The sequence below is a fragment of the Apus apus genome, chromosome 3, assembly GCF_020740795.1.
Source record: "Apus apus isolate bApuApu2 chromosome 3, bApuApu2.pri.cur, whole genome shotgun sequence".
NCBI lineage: Eukaryota > Metazoa > Chordata > Aves > Apodiformes > Apodidae > Apus > Apus apus.
In genome coordinates, this window is record NC_067284.1 from 94978798 (window position 1) to 94995715 (window position 16918).

Here is a 16918-nt window from a genome sequence, read left to right on the forward strand (position 1 = left end):
CCACCAGAGACACCCTCTCACTTCAGCAATTCTGTGCTTACATGATTCTGCACTAATATGTTTCAAGGATCCCTCAGAATAGACCAAATTGCAGAAGCAATAAGATATAAGGCAAATAATCATACAAGTTTTGTACTGATGATGTTATACTACTAGTTGAGTACATCATGTCATCTCCTGATTTGGCTTAATCTTATACATGCTGTGAATAAGGTGCATGGATTGCACTGAAGGAAGCATAAGTTCCATTACACATTGAAATGATGGTATAAATTGGGTTAAAATTAGAAATTCCTTGGTGTCATTATTTATAATTCTGCTTCAACATCTGAAAAACAACATATCTGGCAAACTTAAATGTTACACGTACACATTACATGTTCCTCCTGTTAAAATCCACTGGCAGTACCTGAAATTATTTTCTTGGAAAGAGACTGAAAACCTCAAAACACTTAAGTTCAAGAGAGAGATAAATATTATGAGATTAATTCATGCACAACAAAGTATCCATAAAAATATAATTAATTAGAAAGTAGAAGCAATTGACAAAGGATCAGATCCAAAGTATAACAAACATGGATTTTAGGAGCCTACACACAACACTGCACTTCAAAACTGCTCATTCTGTGGCTGCCTAGCCCTGGTGGTTCTTATTTGCAACAAGAAAATTCGAATTTTAATTCCAACAGCCCACTTTCCACCTAATGAGTTGACACAATCCAAAAGAAAATGTCATGGAAAAAGAATCTATTCTTTATTCTACTTACTGATTTACTTCCAAAAATCAAGTAGGTGACAGAAGAGGATCTCTGCAGCTTACAGAGTATCTGCCTGAGAGAGAGGCATCCTGAACTGTGAATCTTGCTCCTAGGATTGTTTACGCACCATATACCCTAGAAAACCACAAACAATAAAGAAGACATACTCAGCCACAAAAACTGCCTGTTTTGATTACACAAGAGATTAATTTAAAGGGTAAGGGACAACTGAGGAAGCTGTTGTAACTAAAAGTGCAAAGAAGGACAGTAGATGCTAGAGATGAAGTATCTCTATTCTTAACAGAGAGCTGGCCCAGGCTCAAATAAAATGTGATATACAAAGCAGAAGAAATCAACAGACTCCATGAACAGAAGAGAACCATGCATTTTTAGTACAAAATCAGAACAAAATTAATTAAATGTCTGCATTGGCCAAAAAAGATTTGGATAAGCAGAAAAATAAATTACTCCTTCAGACAGTAACAGAAGAAAAGGATTGGCTGGTGCCAAATTAGCCAGACTATGCTACCATTATGACCTAACCTTAGGTACCGAAGATACAGCTGAAAATAATGAAAGTAAATTTGAAAACAAAACAATGTGGTGTTATCCTCCTCCTTCAATACTTCTTTGTTACTTACTTTTCATTTAAAGAGCCACTATCTAATGAAAAAAAGACAGATAGAAGCTTAAGCACAATTTTTGAAGGGACTGGGTAGCATCAGCGAAGATGAGAATAATATGTAAATAGGTCAATAGGTAGTAAGCAATAAACATATTTTCATTAGATACAGTAGATTTTTTCTTTACAATCTAATAACTGACACTGTATTTGTCTGGTCCAAGATGACAGTGATGGGACAAGAGCTCAAAGAGCCATTATGTCCAGTTCTGGGCTCCCCAGTTCAAGAGGGACACGGATATGCTGGAAAGCATCCAATGGATTGCTACAAGAATGACTAAGGGACTAGAACATCTGTCATACGAGGAAAGGCTGAGAGACCTGTGGCTGCTTAGTCTTGAGAAAAGAAGACAGAGAGGAGACCTGATTAATTCCTATAAATATCTGAAGGGTGGATGTCAAGAATGGGCCAGTCTCTTTTCAGTGGTGCCCTGTGAAAGGATGAGGGGAAACGGTACCAAGCTACAACACTGGAAGCTCCACCTCAACATGAGGAAAAACTTCACTGTTAGGGTGACAGAGCACTGGAACAGTCTGTCCAGAGAGGTTGTGGAGCCTCCTTCTCTGGAGAATTTCAAGACCTATCTGGACACATTCCTGTGTGATCTGCCCTAGATGTTCTTGCTGCAGCAGGGGTGTTGGACTCGATGATCAGATGTCCCTTCCAACCCCTATGATTCTATGATACTATAAGTCACTAAGAAGGATGGTGCACAACCTCCTTCACAAGTCTCATGCTTTCATCACATAGTGATGCTGTCATTCATTCCTTTTGCCTTATGCTATTCACCTCCTGTCACATACCAATGGTAGTGGCCAGCAGCCAGAGACCTGCAGTGGTCAACTGGTTAACAATTCCTTGAATTCTTCCTAAGACAGCCATGCCTTTTTCTTTTGCCATGCTCTAGCATAACACTCAATAGCTACATGGGTACTTGCGTTATTAACTATATTGCTTGAGTAAATCAGTGCAGCAGAACACTTCCAATTCATACTTCAACCACCAACGTATGCCCTTATCATTATGCTTGCTGACCTGAGCTGAATATGCAGGCATCTTGGTGCAATCTCTGCAGCAGCAGTATGTGCCCTCTCTCTGCTATACAGCCTAATGGCATCCAAACATAGGGAGTTAGTCATGCTGTTCCGTAAGTTTGTAATAAAAGATGCCCATGATGTGAGCCTGCCAAAGACAACACAGGCTTCCAGATGTAGGAACTCATCACATCAGTACAAGCATGGTCAATCAGGATGTTTCTGAAATGAGTGAATTTATAAACAGTACAGTTCACCTCCTTTGAGGTTACAGAACTGCTAGCATAGCTCTTTTCCAGGAGCTGATGAACTATTTGATACATGCTCTTTTTTACACTCCTTCTTGTTTGTCTTATTAAAATTATGCTGCAGAAATATAAAAAAGTTCACCTGCAGCTGGAAGTCCTCTTTACAATTTGTCGCCAATACGGATTATTGGGGGAAAAAAATATCAAACAGGGCTGTTACTTTGGCAACAGCTCTGAGTCTAGAAAGCTTGAGCAGCTTCCCAGCTGCCAGGAAAGACTCCAAAACTCACTTGGAGCTGTGGTTACAATGCCTTGCCCAATACATTTCAGCAGAACAACCTGAATGGGATTAGCTCAGAAATGTTTCCCAGCTTCTTTCTATTTATGGCAAGGAAATGTTTGGCTAGGGCTCAGCTGATCCTGACTCTGAAGTGAGTGACTAAGCACCATTAAAAAGTTCTCAGGAAAGCTAAGCATCTTAATTAGTCTTCAAAGTCTGGATTGACTTACTGTCAAAAGATTAGAGGCCAAGAACAAATCTTGAGGTCACTTCTGATGGTTCTTAAGAGAAGAACAGACAAGAAGTCTATGCCAAGTAGTGCACATCATATGGAGTATGCTGCCTTCTCTGGATACAAGTAACACTTTGGGGGCTCACAAATAAACTAATGACAAACACAAATGGATCTCTGACTTCACTACCTACTCGCTGCTCTGGGATTATTCCACCAAATCTTAGCATACATTATAACTGGGTGGGTTTTGACACACTCTGGCTTGTGCAGGACTACCATCAGTCCCTCTCTCCTTCATGCGAGCACTGGTGCTATAAACCAAAACCAAAAAAAAAAACCACCCAGACCATAAGCACAGTGATGGCTGCACCCTTTAGTTATCTGTGAAGCTGCTGTGATAATCTTGAGGCAAAAGACCCAACAAACCTAACCTGCACCAACTAATGGTCTGTGGAATGCTACTGGTACGTAGGCCAGCACTACATGCCCCATTGCCTCAAATACCTCTTAGGAATGGGGGTTGTTCATGGGCTGTATGTAGATCACTGATCAGTAAATGAGCAGGTGATATCCTACCTCCTTTCCTAGAGCAGTAAACAACAGGATCAGTAAGAAAAGGTGGTCAAAAAGAAACAAAGCCAAGCGGGTTCATATGCTAGTGGGGATTTGTGTGGCCAATGAAGATGCACTGCTGGTAGCTAACTAACTCATGAACACCGAACAGTGGCTCTGTCACAGCTAGACTCTCTCATAGTTAAGTACAAAGATGTGCAAACTAGTTGGGTCTGATTGCTTCTTCCCCAGCCGTGCAAGAAACTTGGGCTTTGGGCTTGGGTATAAAACATGCAAGATTTCAGATAGCAGAGGCTAGAGGGTCTTAGTGAGCAACATGAAGGAATGAGGTTAAGCAGAATTGGTCTCATTTGTAAAGAGGATGTGGTTCTTTGGTAAGAGCTGGAGGCCCCAAAGAAGGTCTGAAATACAGATGCTAAATCCTGAGAGATAATGAGGATATTCACTAAACTATAAAATTAAAAGGCCTACTACTGTTTCCACTGAAGACCCAGTGAGAGGGAAGGTTGCCAGTAATGTTTTACAGGAACAGCTGAAGCCCCAAAAAGCAAAGACTTGATGAAAGGCATCAACTAGAAAGTGTGAGGGAAGAGAACTGCTACTGTCTCAACCTTGTGTCTATTATATTTACCTTAGCAAGTATTGGTACAATGTTACAATAATGAATTATGTTCTCCTTGTCTTAGGTGCTAATGTAAACAGAAAATTAAATCCAATCTCTGCTCTCAAAATCTGTAGTCCAGTTGAAGTATGGATTCAAGAGACAAGTACATAGATAGTGAAAGTGAGTGCAATTTGCAAAAAAGAATATTTTTAAAGTCCTTTAATTGTTAATCCAGTTTTAAGGGCTTTTTTTTTTTTCTCTGATTACTATTACTTACTACAAATAATGATGCTAGCTGTGCTATGAAAGTTGTAAACAGTGAGTGTTTGCAGGTCCTGGCTTGCCATATACTGACAAGAGGGTCTAAATGGACTAAAACTTACATTCCTAAAGTTAAACCTGTACCCATGTCTTTACCTGTAACAATCTATGTTTACTATTTAGTCAAATACAGTCAAGTTTTAGAAGTTTGCCTCCCTGTTTAAGTGTGTTACAATAGGCCTGTGTGAATAGACAGAAAAATTAGACATTGTTTCTGTAATGTATACAGTTAGCCAAAAGGTAATGGATAATTAAAGACATACTGAAAATGTACAAATGTATCTCCTAAACTTCACTTTTAAGTCCACTTCTTTCATTTCTAGGACTTCAGCCATCTCTGGAAGCATTCTTTCACATTTTGCTGTTTCGAGGAAGTGTCCAACAGTCCTGGAGGCACAGAGGAACAGTTCCCTAAGTTCCTGACTCAGTGCCTTAGTAAGAATATGTAAACTGCCTTGGTTTCTTTCAAATGTTTATACATCATATACCTGCTGGCAATATGGGTGTCAACTGATATGGGGATACAGGTCTACAGAAAGTTTGTGGAATTTTGCCTTCTGAGGTTATGATGACGGCTGCATCACAGCTGCTTTACTGCATTCTCATTACTCTTATCCCTCTGTGCACTACTACATTTACTGCTGGCTATCAGGCTGAAAACACCTCTTAAAAGTACCATTTTACTGTGGGCTGAGCCTTTTACTGCAAAGGCATTCACGCTGCAGCTTGGAGATGGGAGTTAATGTCTCGAAACACATCTCTAGAAGCTTTGCCTCCGTTAAGTGATGCCTGATCTTCCAGTTCATTTTATTTGAAAAGAAAGTTCAGGAAAGAGTCACAAAAGAATTACCTTTTGCAATATAACAACAACTGAGCTAAAAGCAGTACCTATTACCTGACCACTAAACACATCATCCAAGAAATGCAACCTAGGACTAAAAGACAAAGCAGAACGCTCTACTAGCGGCGAGAGGAGCGTTTAACTCGGTGCCACCTGCTTCAACCAGTCCTGCTGCCGCAAGAAGGGAGGGCAGCCCCTTGGCAACCCCGGCGGCTCCTCCGCACGCTGCTGCCCCGGGTCCTGCCGCCCCTGCCCACCGCGGAGGTGCGGGGGGGGGATGCGGGGTGTCACGCCCTCCGTCGGGCGCCACGGCCGCTGGAAACGCTGCTCTCGCCCGCCCCAGCCCCGCCGCATCTCGCTGCTTCCCGCCGGCCTCCCCGCCGCACCCCGAGGCCTGCCCGGCCCTCGCCACGATATCCGGGCCGCCGCGGGACGAGGCGCAGCCTGCTCTGCCCTCACCGGCCCCGGAGCCGCTGGGGGATTCCCCGCATCTAACCAGCCGCGACGCGCGGCTCCCGCCACAGCCGCCCCGCTCCCGGGCTGCCGCCCTGCGCCTCCCGCGGGCTGAGGGCGGCTCTTCAGGGCGGCCTTCAGCCGCCAGCACCTGTTACCTGCTCCCGCCTGCGCCTGGCCGGAGGCCAACACCGAGCTCAGGCCTGGCGCGGTGCTCCCGCCGCCCCCCGCCCGCACCCTCCCGCCGCCGCGGCCCCCCGCGCAGCCCGGCCCGGCTCAGCACGGCGCGCAGCCCCCTCCGCCACATCCGGGTGCCGGCTCCCTCAGCGCGCAGGCGCGGCCGCTGCCAGGCAGGGCGCCCCGTTAGTGGCCGCCGCCGCCGCCGCTCCTCCCCGGGGCGCTGCGCTTCCGCGTTGTCAGGCAAGGGGGAGCGAGCGCGAGGCGGGGGAGGCGCCCTCCGCGGCGGCGGGAGGAGGAGGAGGAGGAGGAGGAGGGTGGTTCTGGGGGCGGGAGGCGGCAGCAGCAGCAGCAGCCGGGAGAAGCCCCGCTGGTGGCTGGCTGCCGGCACACGCAGCTCTGAGGAGGCGGAGGGTGCCTGAGCCGCGGGGCGGGCGCCAGCGAAGGGGGGAGCGACTGCGGCGGCGGGAGGGACCGGCACGCACGCACCCGCAGGCAGAGGCGGGGGACAGCAGCGGCTGCCACCATGTGAGGCGGGCTGCGCGCGGGGACGCGGAGGCTCTGCGGAGAGGAGCGGCGGCCCGCACACCCCTGGCGGCGGGAGGGGCGGCCGGGGCGGGGCCGGCCGGGCCCGGGTGAGCCGTGCGCCCCGGCGGGCAGGGCGCGGGGCGGCCGCGGGCGGTGAGCGTGGGACCGGCGGCGCTGGGGGGCTGACCGGGTCGTGTTTGCTTCGCTCCAGTCGCGGTCTCCGAGCCCGCGGGCCCCTATGAGAAGCGAGGCTGCGCTGCCGGACTGACGCCTGGCCGCCCGCCGCACGGGCGAGGAGGAGCGCTGCCCCGCGCCCGGGAGCGCGGCCCCCCTGACCGCGGGTCGCCCCTGCACCGCCTTCCCGGCGGGGGCTCGTCCGCCGCCTGCGGGCGGTGACAGCGGCAGCGCGGCGGCGGCGAGGCCGGCGGAGCGGGGAGCGCCGCCGCCGAAGACCATGAGGAAATTTAACATCAGGAAGGTGCTGGACGGCCTGACGGCCGTCTCCGCCGTCGCCTCGGCGTCGTCCGCCGCGCAGCAGCAGCAGGCGGGGAACCGGGAGACCGAAATCCAGGAGACGCTCCAGTCCGAGCACTTCCAGCTCTGCAAGGTGAGGGAATGCTGCAGCTCCCGGCCGGCTGGAGGCCGGGGAAGGGGCTGCACCGCCGCGGCGGGCGCTGCGGGCTTCGCTTCGCCGTCCCTAGGTCGCCTGCCCGCCGCGCCTGTTTACTTGCTGGGATTAATTATTGAGGCGGGAGGGGGGGCAGGGGAATATGGGGAGAGACGGGAAGGAAGCGGTGGGTGTAGCTGTGCAGCTCTCATTGGATTTTTGTAGTCATCTTTCCTGGAGAGTTTCAGGGCTTGTCGTCTTCTAGGCTCTTTCATGCGTGTGATACTGGCCGTGTCCCTGGGGGCTTGGCAGGAGCAGCGGGGCGGATGGGGAAGGAGCGGTACCTCGCTGTCGTGCGGGGCTGGTTATCGCGGCGTTTGAGCAGCCTCTGCTCATCGGCCCGAAAGACAGGGGTGTCTGTCGCTCTGCAATGTTTGGAAATGCATTTATCCTGCTCCTTTGCGCCTGGAAAAAGGCTGTAGACGTTTGTGGTGGTTTCGCTGCAGTGTGTTGCCAAGTTGCCGCTGCTTCTACTGCAAATGTTCTCCAGAGACAGAGGAAAAGTTCCTGGTTTTTTTATTTTCTCGTGTGTGATACTGCCGTTTGTGTCTGCACATCTCAGAAAATGATGCAGCGAATTAATCCACCAGATGTACCGAGAGGAATAAAAACTAATTTGAATATCAATACCCATTTTTATCTTTACAATGCACCCGGGGCCTAGCTTGATATGGACGAGCTTGTTTGTGGATTCTTCTCCTTGTTTTATCTATTATTGCAGATGTTTCTGCCACTTCTGCAAGTTGTTCATGAAGGATATGGAAAAGAGTAAAACTGTTACCAGTTAGATTTATTCACTGTGAAATACTGAGAGTTGCAGGGTATGCCTGCAACTTCAGTGAAGTAAAGGGAGTGTATCAGAAGTTTGCTACACATTTATGAGGTCCTAAAATAACTCTGCTGTAAACTAAAGGTTTTGAAACGGAAAAGCTAGCATTTGTGTAACTGATGTTGGGTATGTTTGTAACAGAAACAAGAGTAGGTGACACTTTTTTATTATGTTCCCAATTCTGATTAATTTCAGCCTGAGAAGTGTAATGGAGTTATTGCTTGGCCAATTACCAAATTAGTCTCGGCTAACCAAAAAACTAAATGTGCCAATGGCTTCCTTTTGAAAAAGAATCCTATGTTGAAAGGTGTTTTGCTTTGTTGCTGGGATGTTTTTTGGTTTTGTCTGTTTTGTGCGCCTTTTTTTTTTTTCCTTTTCCCCTCTAGGGGAAGGAGAGGGTGAGAGATTGGTTCTGTGGAGCTTGGGTTGTTTTGTGTGTTTTTTTTCTTAATGTGCTGAGATAGGTTGCACTGTCATGTGGGGCCTGTTGGATTGAAATGTGATTCTCAGAAAAGCAGGTCTAGTAATTTGTAATAGTTTTAATAACAAATCTGGCCTTTTTTGCCAGACTTCCCTGAAACATCTCAGATTTTAATAGTTTAGTGCCTTTGTTAGAGCTGAAAATATGACTATTTAGAGAATGAGGTAGATAAAAAATTATAATGCTGAGTTGATACCGTCTGGTACCGTCTTTGTACAGAAGAAATGTAAGATTGAAATCGAGTTTCAGTAAGTAGAACTGTCACTTAATGATCAAGGATGAATGAGTATTTATGACTAAAAAACATCTTTTATAATTGGTAAATGTAATACAGCTGGTTTTCTTAGTCTGATGTTAAAATGCTGTGTAGTTCCTTTCTTAATTGTTATTAACACTGAATCCTGTTCCCTAACATCTGATACTGATTCTGTTTATTTTTGGTCTCCTGCTTGACCCATCGTTCCTGTGATGCTCTGACTTGTCAGACTGTACGCCATGGTTTCCCCTACCAACCTTCAGCCTTGGCATTTGATCCTGTTCAGAAAATACTGGCCATCGGGACTCAGACTGGAGCACTAAGGCTGTATCCTTTTATAATCTGAAGTGGATTTAGTGCACCTCATGCAAGTGATGTTTTGATTCAGCTGCTGGAACCATTCAGAAGTCCAGTGGGAAACAGGTATGCAGGAGGGTAGGAAAAAGGCTGATTTTTATATTGGTGAGTACCCTGACTCTTTTAGATGTTCTTTATGTCAGTTCAAGTTGTGTTAATGATGTGAGATATGGCTGCTCAGTCCCCATTATCTCAACTTAATATATATATATTGTAGAGGGTTAATGGTATGCTGTCAGTTTACAGCAGCTGACTGCAAATCTAGAGAGACCTGGACTAAGGTCTGTGTGTTGTTCTGCTTTAATCTCTGGGATTGAAAAATTCCATGCTGCTTGGTGGGTTTTTTTGGGGTTAGTTGTTTTTGTTAAGGTTTGTGGGGTTTTTTTGGCTAGTTTTTGAGATAAGCTTTATAATACTGTGGTTACCTGCTATTGCTTCTGTGTTGCCAAAAGATGGTTTCAAGTGGGAACACTAAAAAGAACAGCAATTGTATCTCACTAATAGTTTCCAGCTGACTGAGATGAGCACAATGAATTCTGGAATAAAGCACCAGTAACCCTGTTTCTTCTTCAGTAAAAAGTGAACTATGCCTATGTTCATACCCATATGGTACTATCCAAGTAATGCAATAACACGTGTTTGAACTTATTTTAAAAGAAGATGCCCTGTAGATTATTTAATCCCCACTGCCATTGCCTGAGCATTACTTTTTAGCAGAACAGAATTAATTGAATTCTCTGTTGTTTGGAATCTGACTGAACTCTAACCATTTCGGGGAAGACTTAGGCCATCTTGCTAGAAAAATTGTGTTAATTCCCTTTAAAGTGTAGGTAAATCTCTTTTTTTTTTTTTCTTTTTTTTTTTCTTTGCTGCTTGTATTAGTCTGCAAGTAGATGTTTCTTTGTTTCCTTCTGTAGCATCCCTAGGCTGTCTGTCAGGTTAATTGCCTTAAGAAGGTTTTCTTTTACAAGTTGAAAAATTAGAACTTCGGTATCAAATCCAAGGCTTAAAGAAGATGCTGGAGTGGAGTAGCTTGTATGGTATCTATAATGATACCTATTATGAAATCCCAAGAGCTCTTCATTCAAAGTATGAGTAACAGTAATTATTATGCTGTGGTCTTAATGCCATATTTGAAACTTCCCTTAGCTCCATACATTTTGAGTTTAAAAAGGTGATTTAAATGAAGAATCAAGGGTAGGGGAGTGGTGCTGTTAATTGCTCTCCTATTGATAGAATAGGTTGTAACACAAAAAGAGGCAAGGATTTGGGCTGGAAGAAAAGGAGGGATTAAAATGCATCTGTTCACAGCTTACCTGTGATTTGGGGAACATGATGTTGCAGCTTGGGTAATGATGACTCAATAAAATCTGTTTACTGCTACTCATCCATGATTATACCTGTGTATTCTCAGAGTGTGAATTGCTTTCTAAATAATCAAGTGAAGTATTGCAAGCTTGTGAGGAAAGAAACGGTTACTGTGAGAGGAAGTAGTCTGTTGACAGAAAATGTTTCCTAAGGTTAGGGAAGAAGTTTCATGCAGAGGCTGAACTGTTTGTGCTTCCTTAACTTGATGAAAATGCATCTCCTTCTTAGTATATTTTTACAGAATTTGAGTGTTGGAAGAATTTGTTAAAAGCCCCCAACTTCAGCTGATAGATTAGCCCTGTAAGCCAATGACACTGCAGAAGTTAAAACTCCTGTGGCTACTTGCTCTTTGGGATGGAGGAGCACGGGCAGAAGGGATAAACTCAGACACGTTCCCAATGAAAAAACAGCCTCTCTCTATGCCTGGTGAAACCAGTTTGAAAAGCACTTTGGGAAGGAGTGAAACTCTTCTTTCCTTCTGTTTCTCAAAGAGAAAAACATAACCAAAAAGTGCTTGTTGACCTAAAGGTTGCTTTTAAGATTTTTCCCAACAATAAATAAGGTGCAAGGATTCACTAACAGTGGGAGCCAGTTACTCTTTAAAGCTGTGAAAATGTTTTGAATTGAAAAGAGATGTGGATTAGTAAGACTGAAAGTCAATGAAGAGGTATTAATTGAGAAGTATATCCTAAAAGTGGGAGAAAAGTCAGCCCTCATTTTCTTCTGTATTTATGTTGTGAAAATATAGAAATAGAGGAATGATAATCCTTCTTTCATTGCCTACCAGCAAGTGGGAGCTGAGTGTTAGTGTTTTCCTTGCATCTGCAGGTAGAGATGTATCTTGTCAAACTTTCACCTCTTTCCTATTGCAAGTAAACAATCAGAGGAACTGTGAAGCAAATTTTTTTAGAAAGGTTACTAAAGATAAAATATTGTCAATTCAAGGAATGAACTAGCTAACCTGTTCTAGATGACATTAATATGTGAGGAAATTAATATTACAGTCCTGATTTACTTTGAGCCATTTATCTGCTAACTCCTTTACAGAACACATTGTCTCTATTTGAGCAGTCTGCATTTTGGTTATTTTAACTTCAACACCAGTATTGATTAGAAGAGCTTAATGTGAGCAGAGATTTTCTTAACCACACTTCCAGCTCATTCTTCTGAGTCTGAAGACTAGTGAAGGAACAGAGAGAATTTTAACACAAAAATGCTGTTGTATTTGTACTGTTGTCTTTGTGACAATTAATACAGTGATGTGTAAAAATAGAACTAAAGCTTTTTCCAAAGAACTAAAATCTGTGGATACAAGTAGTGAACTGGGAGTTCACTATCACTTGGAGATAAAGGCAAAATAACATCAACATTGTATTGAATTCTCTTGAATCCACAAAGTGATTATGAAAATGGAAATACCTGTACTATAGGTGGCATGTTTCACTTTTTAGATTAGAAGTAGAATTACTACTCTGTTAATACTCTTTGTCCCCAGTTCTAGATTCAATGAGTTCTAGATTTCACAGGGGTGGTTGAGCACTGGAACAAGCTCCCCAGGGGAGTGGTCACAGCACCAAGCCTGCTTGAGTTCAGGAAGCGTTTAGATGATGCTCTCAGGCACATGGTGTGATTCTCAGGGTGCCCTACACAGGGACAGGAGTTGGACTTGATGATCCTGATGGGTCCCTTCCAACTCTGCATATTCTATGATTCTATAAATAGAAAATAAAATTGGAGGAGAGTGTTGTGGCATTGGTGACCTAGTGTGCCAGAGGCAGGACTTCGCTATTCTTTGTGGCAATTGGTTCTAGAACTTGCAGTTTTAAGAGGGAGAGAAGTCCATACAAATATTAGGAGGAGACTTTTCTTAGTGTAAAACTTAAATGTTATGAGTCACCAAAGTTAAAGTTTGGGATTATTCAGAAGCCTAACTTGAGTGGTGTATCCGTTGTATTCCTTTTTAAAAAAAAGCTTGTTTCTATTTCTAACTCTGACTTATGTAGGAGAGTTAAAAGTGTTTATGAGACAGATGGATATTGCTTAGGTATTATCCCTAATTAGGGAAGTGTTTTGTGCCCTCTGTACAAAGGAACATTTAGAACAATTAACAGCAAAGGCTCTGTTCTGTTTTCAGCTGTGGACAAAAACTTTGTTTCTTTACTGTGTATGAGGGAAAGTTACAAAGTGTATGGCTTAGCAGAACACAGTCCTTGGAGAGAGGTCAGGTGCTGGACCCTGTACTCTTGGATGTAGGACAGACAACTGATGTGACCTTCTCCCTGACAATAGGGTCTCTTGAAAATAATTGAAATGTTTGATTCTGTTTTCCATATTGCAGGGGAAACAGAGTGACAAGGTAGGCACAAGAGCAGAAGCACAGCACTGAGTGACATAAAATCTTAAATTTATTTATCTCGCATACACCCACAGTCATCTGCTCATGCTGATCCAGTTGTTCTGAATTTCTGGTGCTGATCAGAGGACACTTGCTCCAGCTGGCTGAGATGTTTGAGTCGTGGCTGGTGGTCTGGCTCTTATGTGTGGCACTTCTGCCTCAGGCTCAGCCTTCTGCACAGTGTTGGATGTTTATGGATGTGTTCCCCATAAGTAGCAATTGTGCTCATTATTTATTTCAAAAAACACTGATCAGAGTAAGCTGCTATTGGCCTCATTCATCACTGCAAGCCCATCTCTTTGATCTTCTCCATACGTAAAGGCATTTAGCTGTTGTTACTAGGGTGGCTTTCACCTTTTCTTCTGCTGTCCTGAATGTGTTAGAAAGATATCAAATAGTTAAAAGTTCATCTGCGCTTTGCTTCTTTCCTGTGCATACCTGAACCATTGTAGCAGGACACGCAGTCTATAGTTTTTTGGAAGTTTTGTGCATAATTATTGGTGCTTTGTTGTCCCAAATGGTACCAAAATCTCATAATGAGCTAGAGTTGGGTATATGTACTCAAAGTTTAACTTGCCTGAATGGGGTACTTGGGTAGATTTCACCCTCTGACATCCTGGCAGGATTCAGTATCATAAATAATAGCCCTTCTCCCATGCTACCTGTTGTTTCCACTCTTCTGCTTAAAAGTCCCTCTAGAAGTCAAATGTGATCAGAAAAGCGTAGCATTTAAACTGTAAAGAGATGTGAGAAAGGTGGACTTCTTCAGGGTCTGTGTATCTTTAGGGTGATGCTTCCTCAGAACTTTACTAATCGTACAGGGCTGTGGAATTAATAATAGTCCAGCTATTAAAAACAACACTTTGCTTTTGAGGGAAGGTGGAATAAGCTTTGAAGCTGAAGGAGAAAGTCTGGAAGAAATCTGCTCCCTGCTGTTTTGCTGTTCCATCTTAAACAAGTTTCTTTAGCTTTCTATGCTTTCTCAATAGCAAAACTAGGACAGTATATAAAATGAGATGTATTTTGATTGTCTGCCAATGTGAATGCAGTATCTTTATTGGTGCTTCCTGCCTTAAAAATACTCATTTGCAGCTTGGAGCTCAGTCTCTCTCTCAATAGAAAGAATTCTAAAAAGATAGACTTGAGAAAATCTTGAGAATAAAAGAGATACCTGTAGAATAAGTGTTGTGCCTTCCACTCAGACCAAATTAAGCCCAGGACTCTTTATTCCCAGGCAGAATAGGTTCTTTAATTAACGTTTGGGTTTTTTCTCTATTGCAAGCCCAGTTGACAGGAAGGAGAAAAATGAGATTGTTCGTCATTCTGTCATTAAATATCTGAAGATCCCAATCATTCTGAATGTCAGCATCTGTTCATTTCCCCCCATTCTTTTCAGCAATAAAACATGACTTTTTAGAAGCAAATGGCTGAAGTTTTCATATATTTGAGGCACATAAAACTTGCTTTCTGTGACTTCCATTCTCTAGCTTTTGTGAGCAGGACTCATAACTGTTATTCTTTGATCAAAATAGTTCAAAGCCTGCACGTGTGGTTCCATGCAGTCAGTTTCTGAATAAGTGTTTCTATTGATGCATCTGGATAGTTTTGCAGTAGACGTATATAAAAAAATACAAGCAATTCAGTGAATTTTCTGAAAGTTGAACAAAATTCCATTTAAAATTTGGTGTTATTATATCCATTAGAAATGCTTTTCCTTTGGATCATTCAGACTATGCAAGGCAGTCTGGGTTTTTTTCCTCTCATTGAAACATCAACTTGAGATGGTTTGTTTGGTTTGTGGGTTTGTGTTTTTTTTTAAGTAGCTCTACACCTGCTCTTCCTCCCTATTCCAGTAGGGCGATGGCTGGAGTTGTGTTTGCAGTATGCAGCAAAGATTTTATTTTTTCAAACTGAGCATCTACCTGTGAAGTCAGCATAGCTTCAAGTGGAAGACTGAACAAGATGAGCTTGGGAGGTACTTTCCAAACTAAATTATTCTGTGATTCTGTCTAATTTGTGAATATACCAGAGCTGAACTAAACTTCTCTTTTTTTTTTCTTTTTTTTTTTTTTTTGATTGTTGGGGTTTTTTGGCATTTGCACACTGAAAAGAATAGCCTCAACCTTTGCCAGTGTTCTTTTTCTTCAAACAAATATTTCTGTTTTGGAAATAATACATTGGTGAAGTTACTAAAACTTCTGCAAGTGTTATGCCAAAGAGACACTGATTATCTGTTAATAATAAAATGTTTATTGGCAACCTTGCCACCCAATTCACAGAGCAGTTTAAACAAGGAAACAACTTTGCTTAAAACGTACATGAATCTTACCATGTTTCCATTTCTTTTAACACAACCACATTTCTTATCCTATCTTCCAGCCCTTAGTTTGCATGGGTATCATTAGCTCTCTTACATCATTCTTTCAGTGGAAAAATCCCCATCCCCTAAATGAAGAAAATCAGCTACCTTTGGATATTTGGTTATATTTGTTGTGAGACTTGGTGAAACTGCTATCCAAGCAAGAAAACTGAATGGGTCTTCGATTTGGTGTATTATTTGCATATACTGTAGTTCTACTAAGCAGCTGTTAGTAATAATTGCTTTTGTTAAAAAATGCCTGAAGTATTACTGTATTAAATCTCATACTGTAATTTAGAAAAATGAACTTCAGCATGGAAACTTTTTTTCCTCCCTAAAGCTGTTTTGCTGACAGAGTAAAGCCTCACGGATAGAGCCTTGAAGCTTCAAACTTGCTGGGTCATAGTGAGCTTGGGGAAGGAAATGTCTTCAGAAGATAGGTGAAGTTTGGCAAGGCTGCAGGTGTCCATAGCATGAGGGTAGCTTGTTCCCTTTACCTAGTAGCTATTTGTGAAACGCTGAGGTGGTATAGATGGTGTGACCTGATGCTGTTAGGGTAAAATGTAGCAGGGAATTGAGCTGCTGGGACTCATCTTAGGCTTTCAAACTTTTGGTACAGAGCTCAATTCACTAGGCTCTTAATTTGTCATTTTACCGGATTTGTTCTTTCTCAGTCACTGGAAGGGCTTTTAGAAATGAAACAACAGTATTGCTGCAGGAGAAGAAATGAGCAGTTTCAGTAAAGCTGTGTCTGGAAATATAGAAGCAGTGCACGATTTGTGATGTGATAAAGCAAGCTTGAAAGCACAAATCAGATTGCAAACCCCTCCTCACAAAACTTCCTGTTTTGCAGAAATTTTGTAACTGCACTTAACTTCTCCTCAGTGACCAAGTATAATTTTACAAAGGCTTCACAAGGCAAAGATACACGTTCTTACACATTAATTTTCAAGTGGCCTAGAAGTGCCCTCAGTTATTAACTTTTTGTTTCCTATTGCTTTTCTAGAACTGATTTTTGTTTCTCTGTTTAATTGAACAGTAAAACCCCACGTTAAATATCAGGTTCTCATGGCACATCTGTTTTTTGTAGGCATATCCATCTAGAAGCTCAGTGAAAAACATAATAAAATTTGTGAATTATTACATTCTGTATGAAGTTAAACAAAACTGGAAGATGTGTATTTTGGGAACAGGTCACTTTGTTCTTAATCTTAGCTATCTGGTAAAGATTTCGCATGTTGAAAAAACTGAGTCCTTGACTGTTTTGAGAGAGTTAATTCTGTGGTAGGTCTTTGTTTAATCTCTTGGTTCTTCTCTTTTCCTCTTGCTACTCTTGATGGGGCCCATCCTGGGGTGTACCATCAAACCGGTAATTTATTTTTTAAAAAAATGCAGATTCTTAATCCTGCAAAGTAGATCTGATTAATTAGACAAGACTACTCCTCCAGAGATCTAGTTCTTTGACATGAAG

At 43.1% G+C, this 16918-nt stretch overlaps 1 protein-coding gene across 5 annotated transcripts in view; it reads left to right on the top strand.

Moving 5' to 3' along the window:
* Window positions 1–6729: 6729 nt before the first annotated feature.
* STXBP5 (syntaxin binding protein 5) overlaps window positions 6730–16918 on the top strand; it is a 108085-nt gene continuing 97896 nt past the window's right edge. For 2 of the 5 annotated variants that reach the window (XM_051613696.1, XM_051613695.1), the window contains exons 1-2: window positions 6731–7342; window positions 9198–9295. In XM_051613696.1, the coding sequence (XP_051469656.1) occupies window positions 7190–7342; window positions 9198–9295 (251 nt within the window). In that variant the 5' untranslated portion in view covers window positions 6731–7189. Of the gene's footprint in view, window positions 7343–9197; window positions 9296–16918 lie in introns of all 5 variants that reach the window. The other 3 variants (XM_051613694.1, XM_051613698.1, XM_051613699.1) reach the window with 3 other exon arrangements.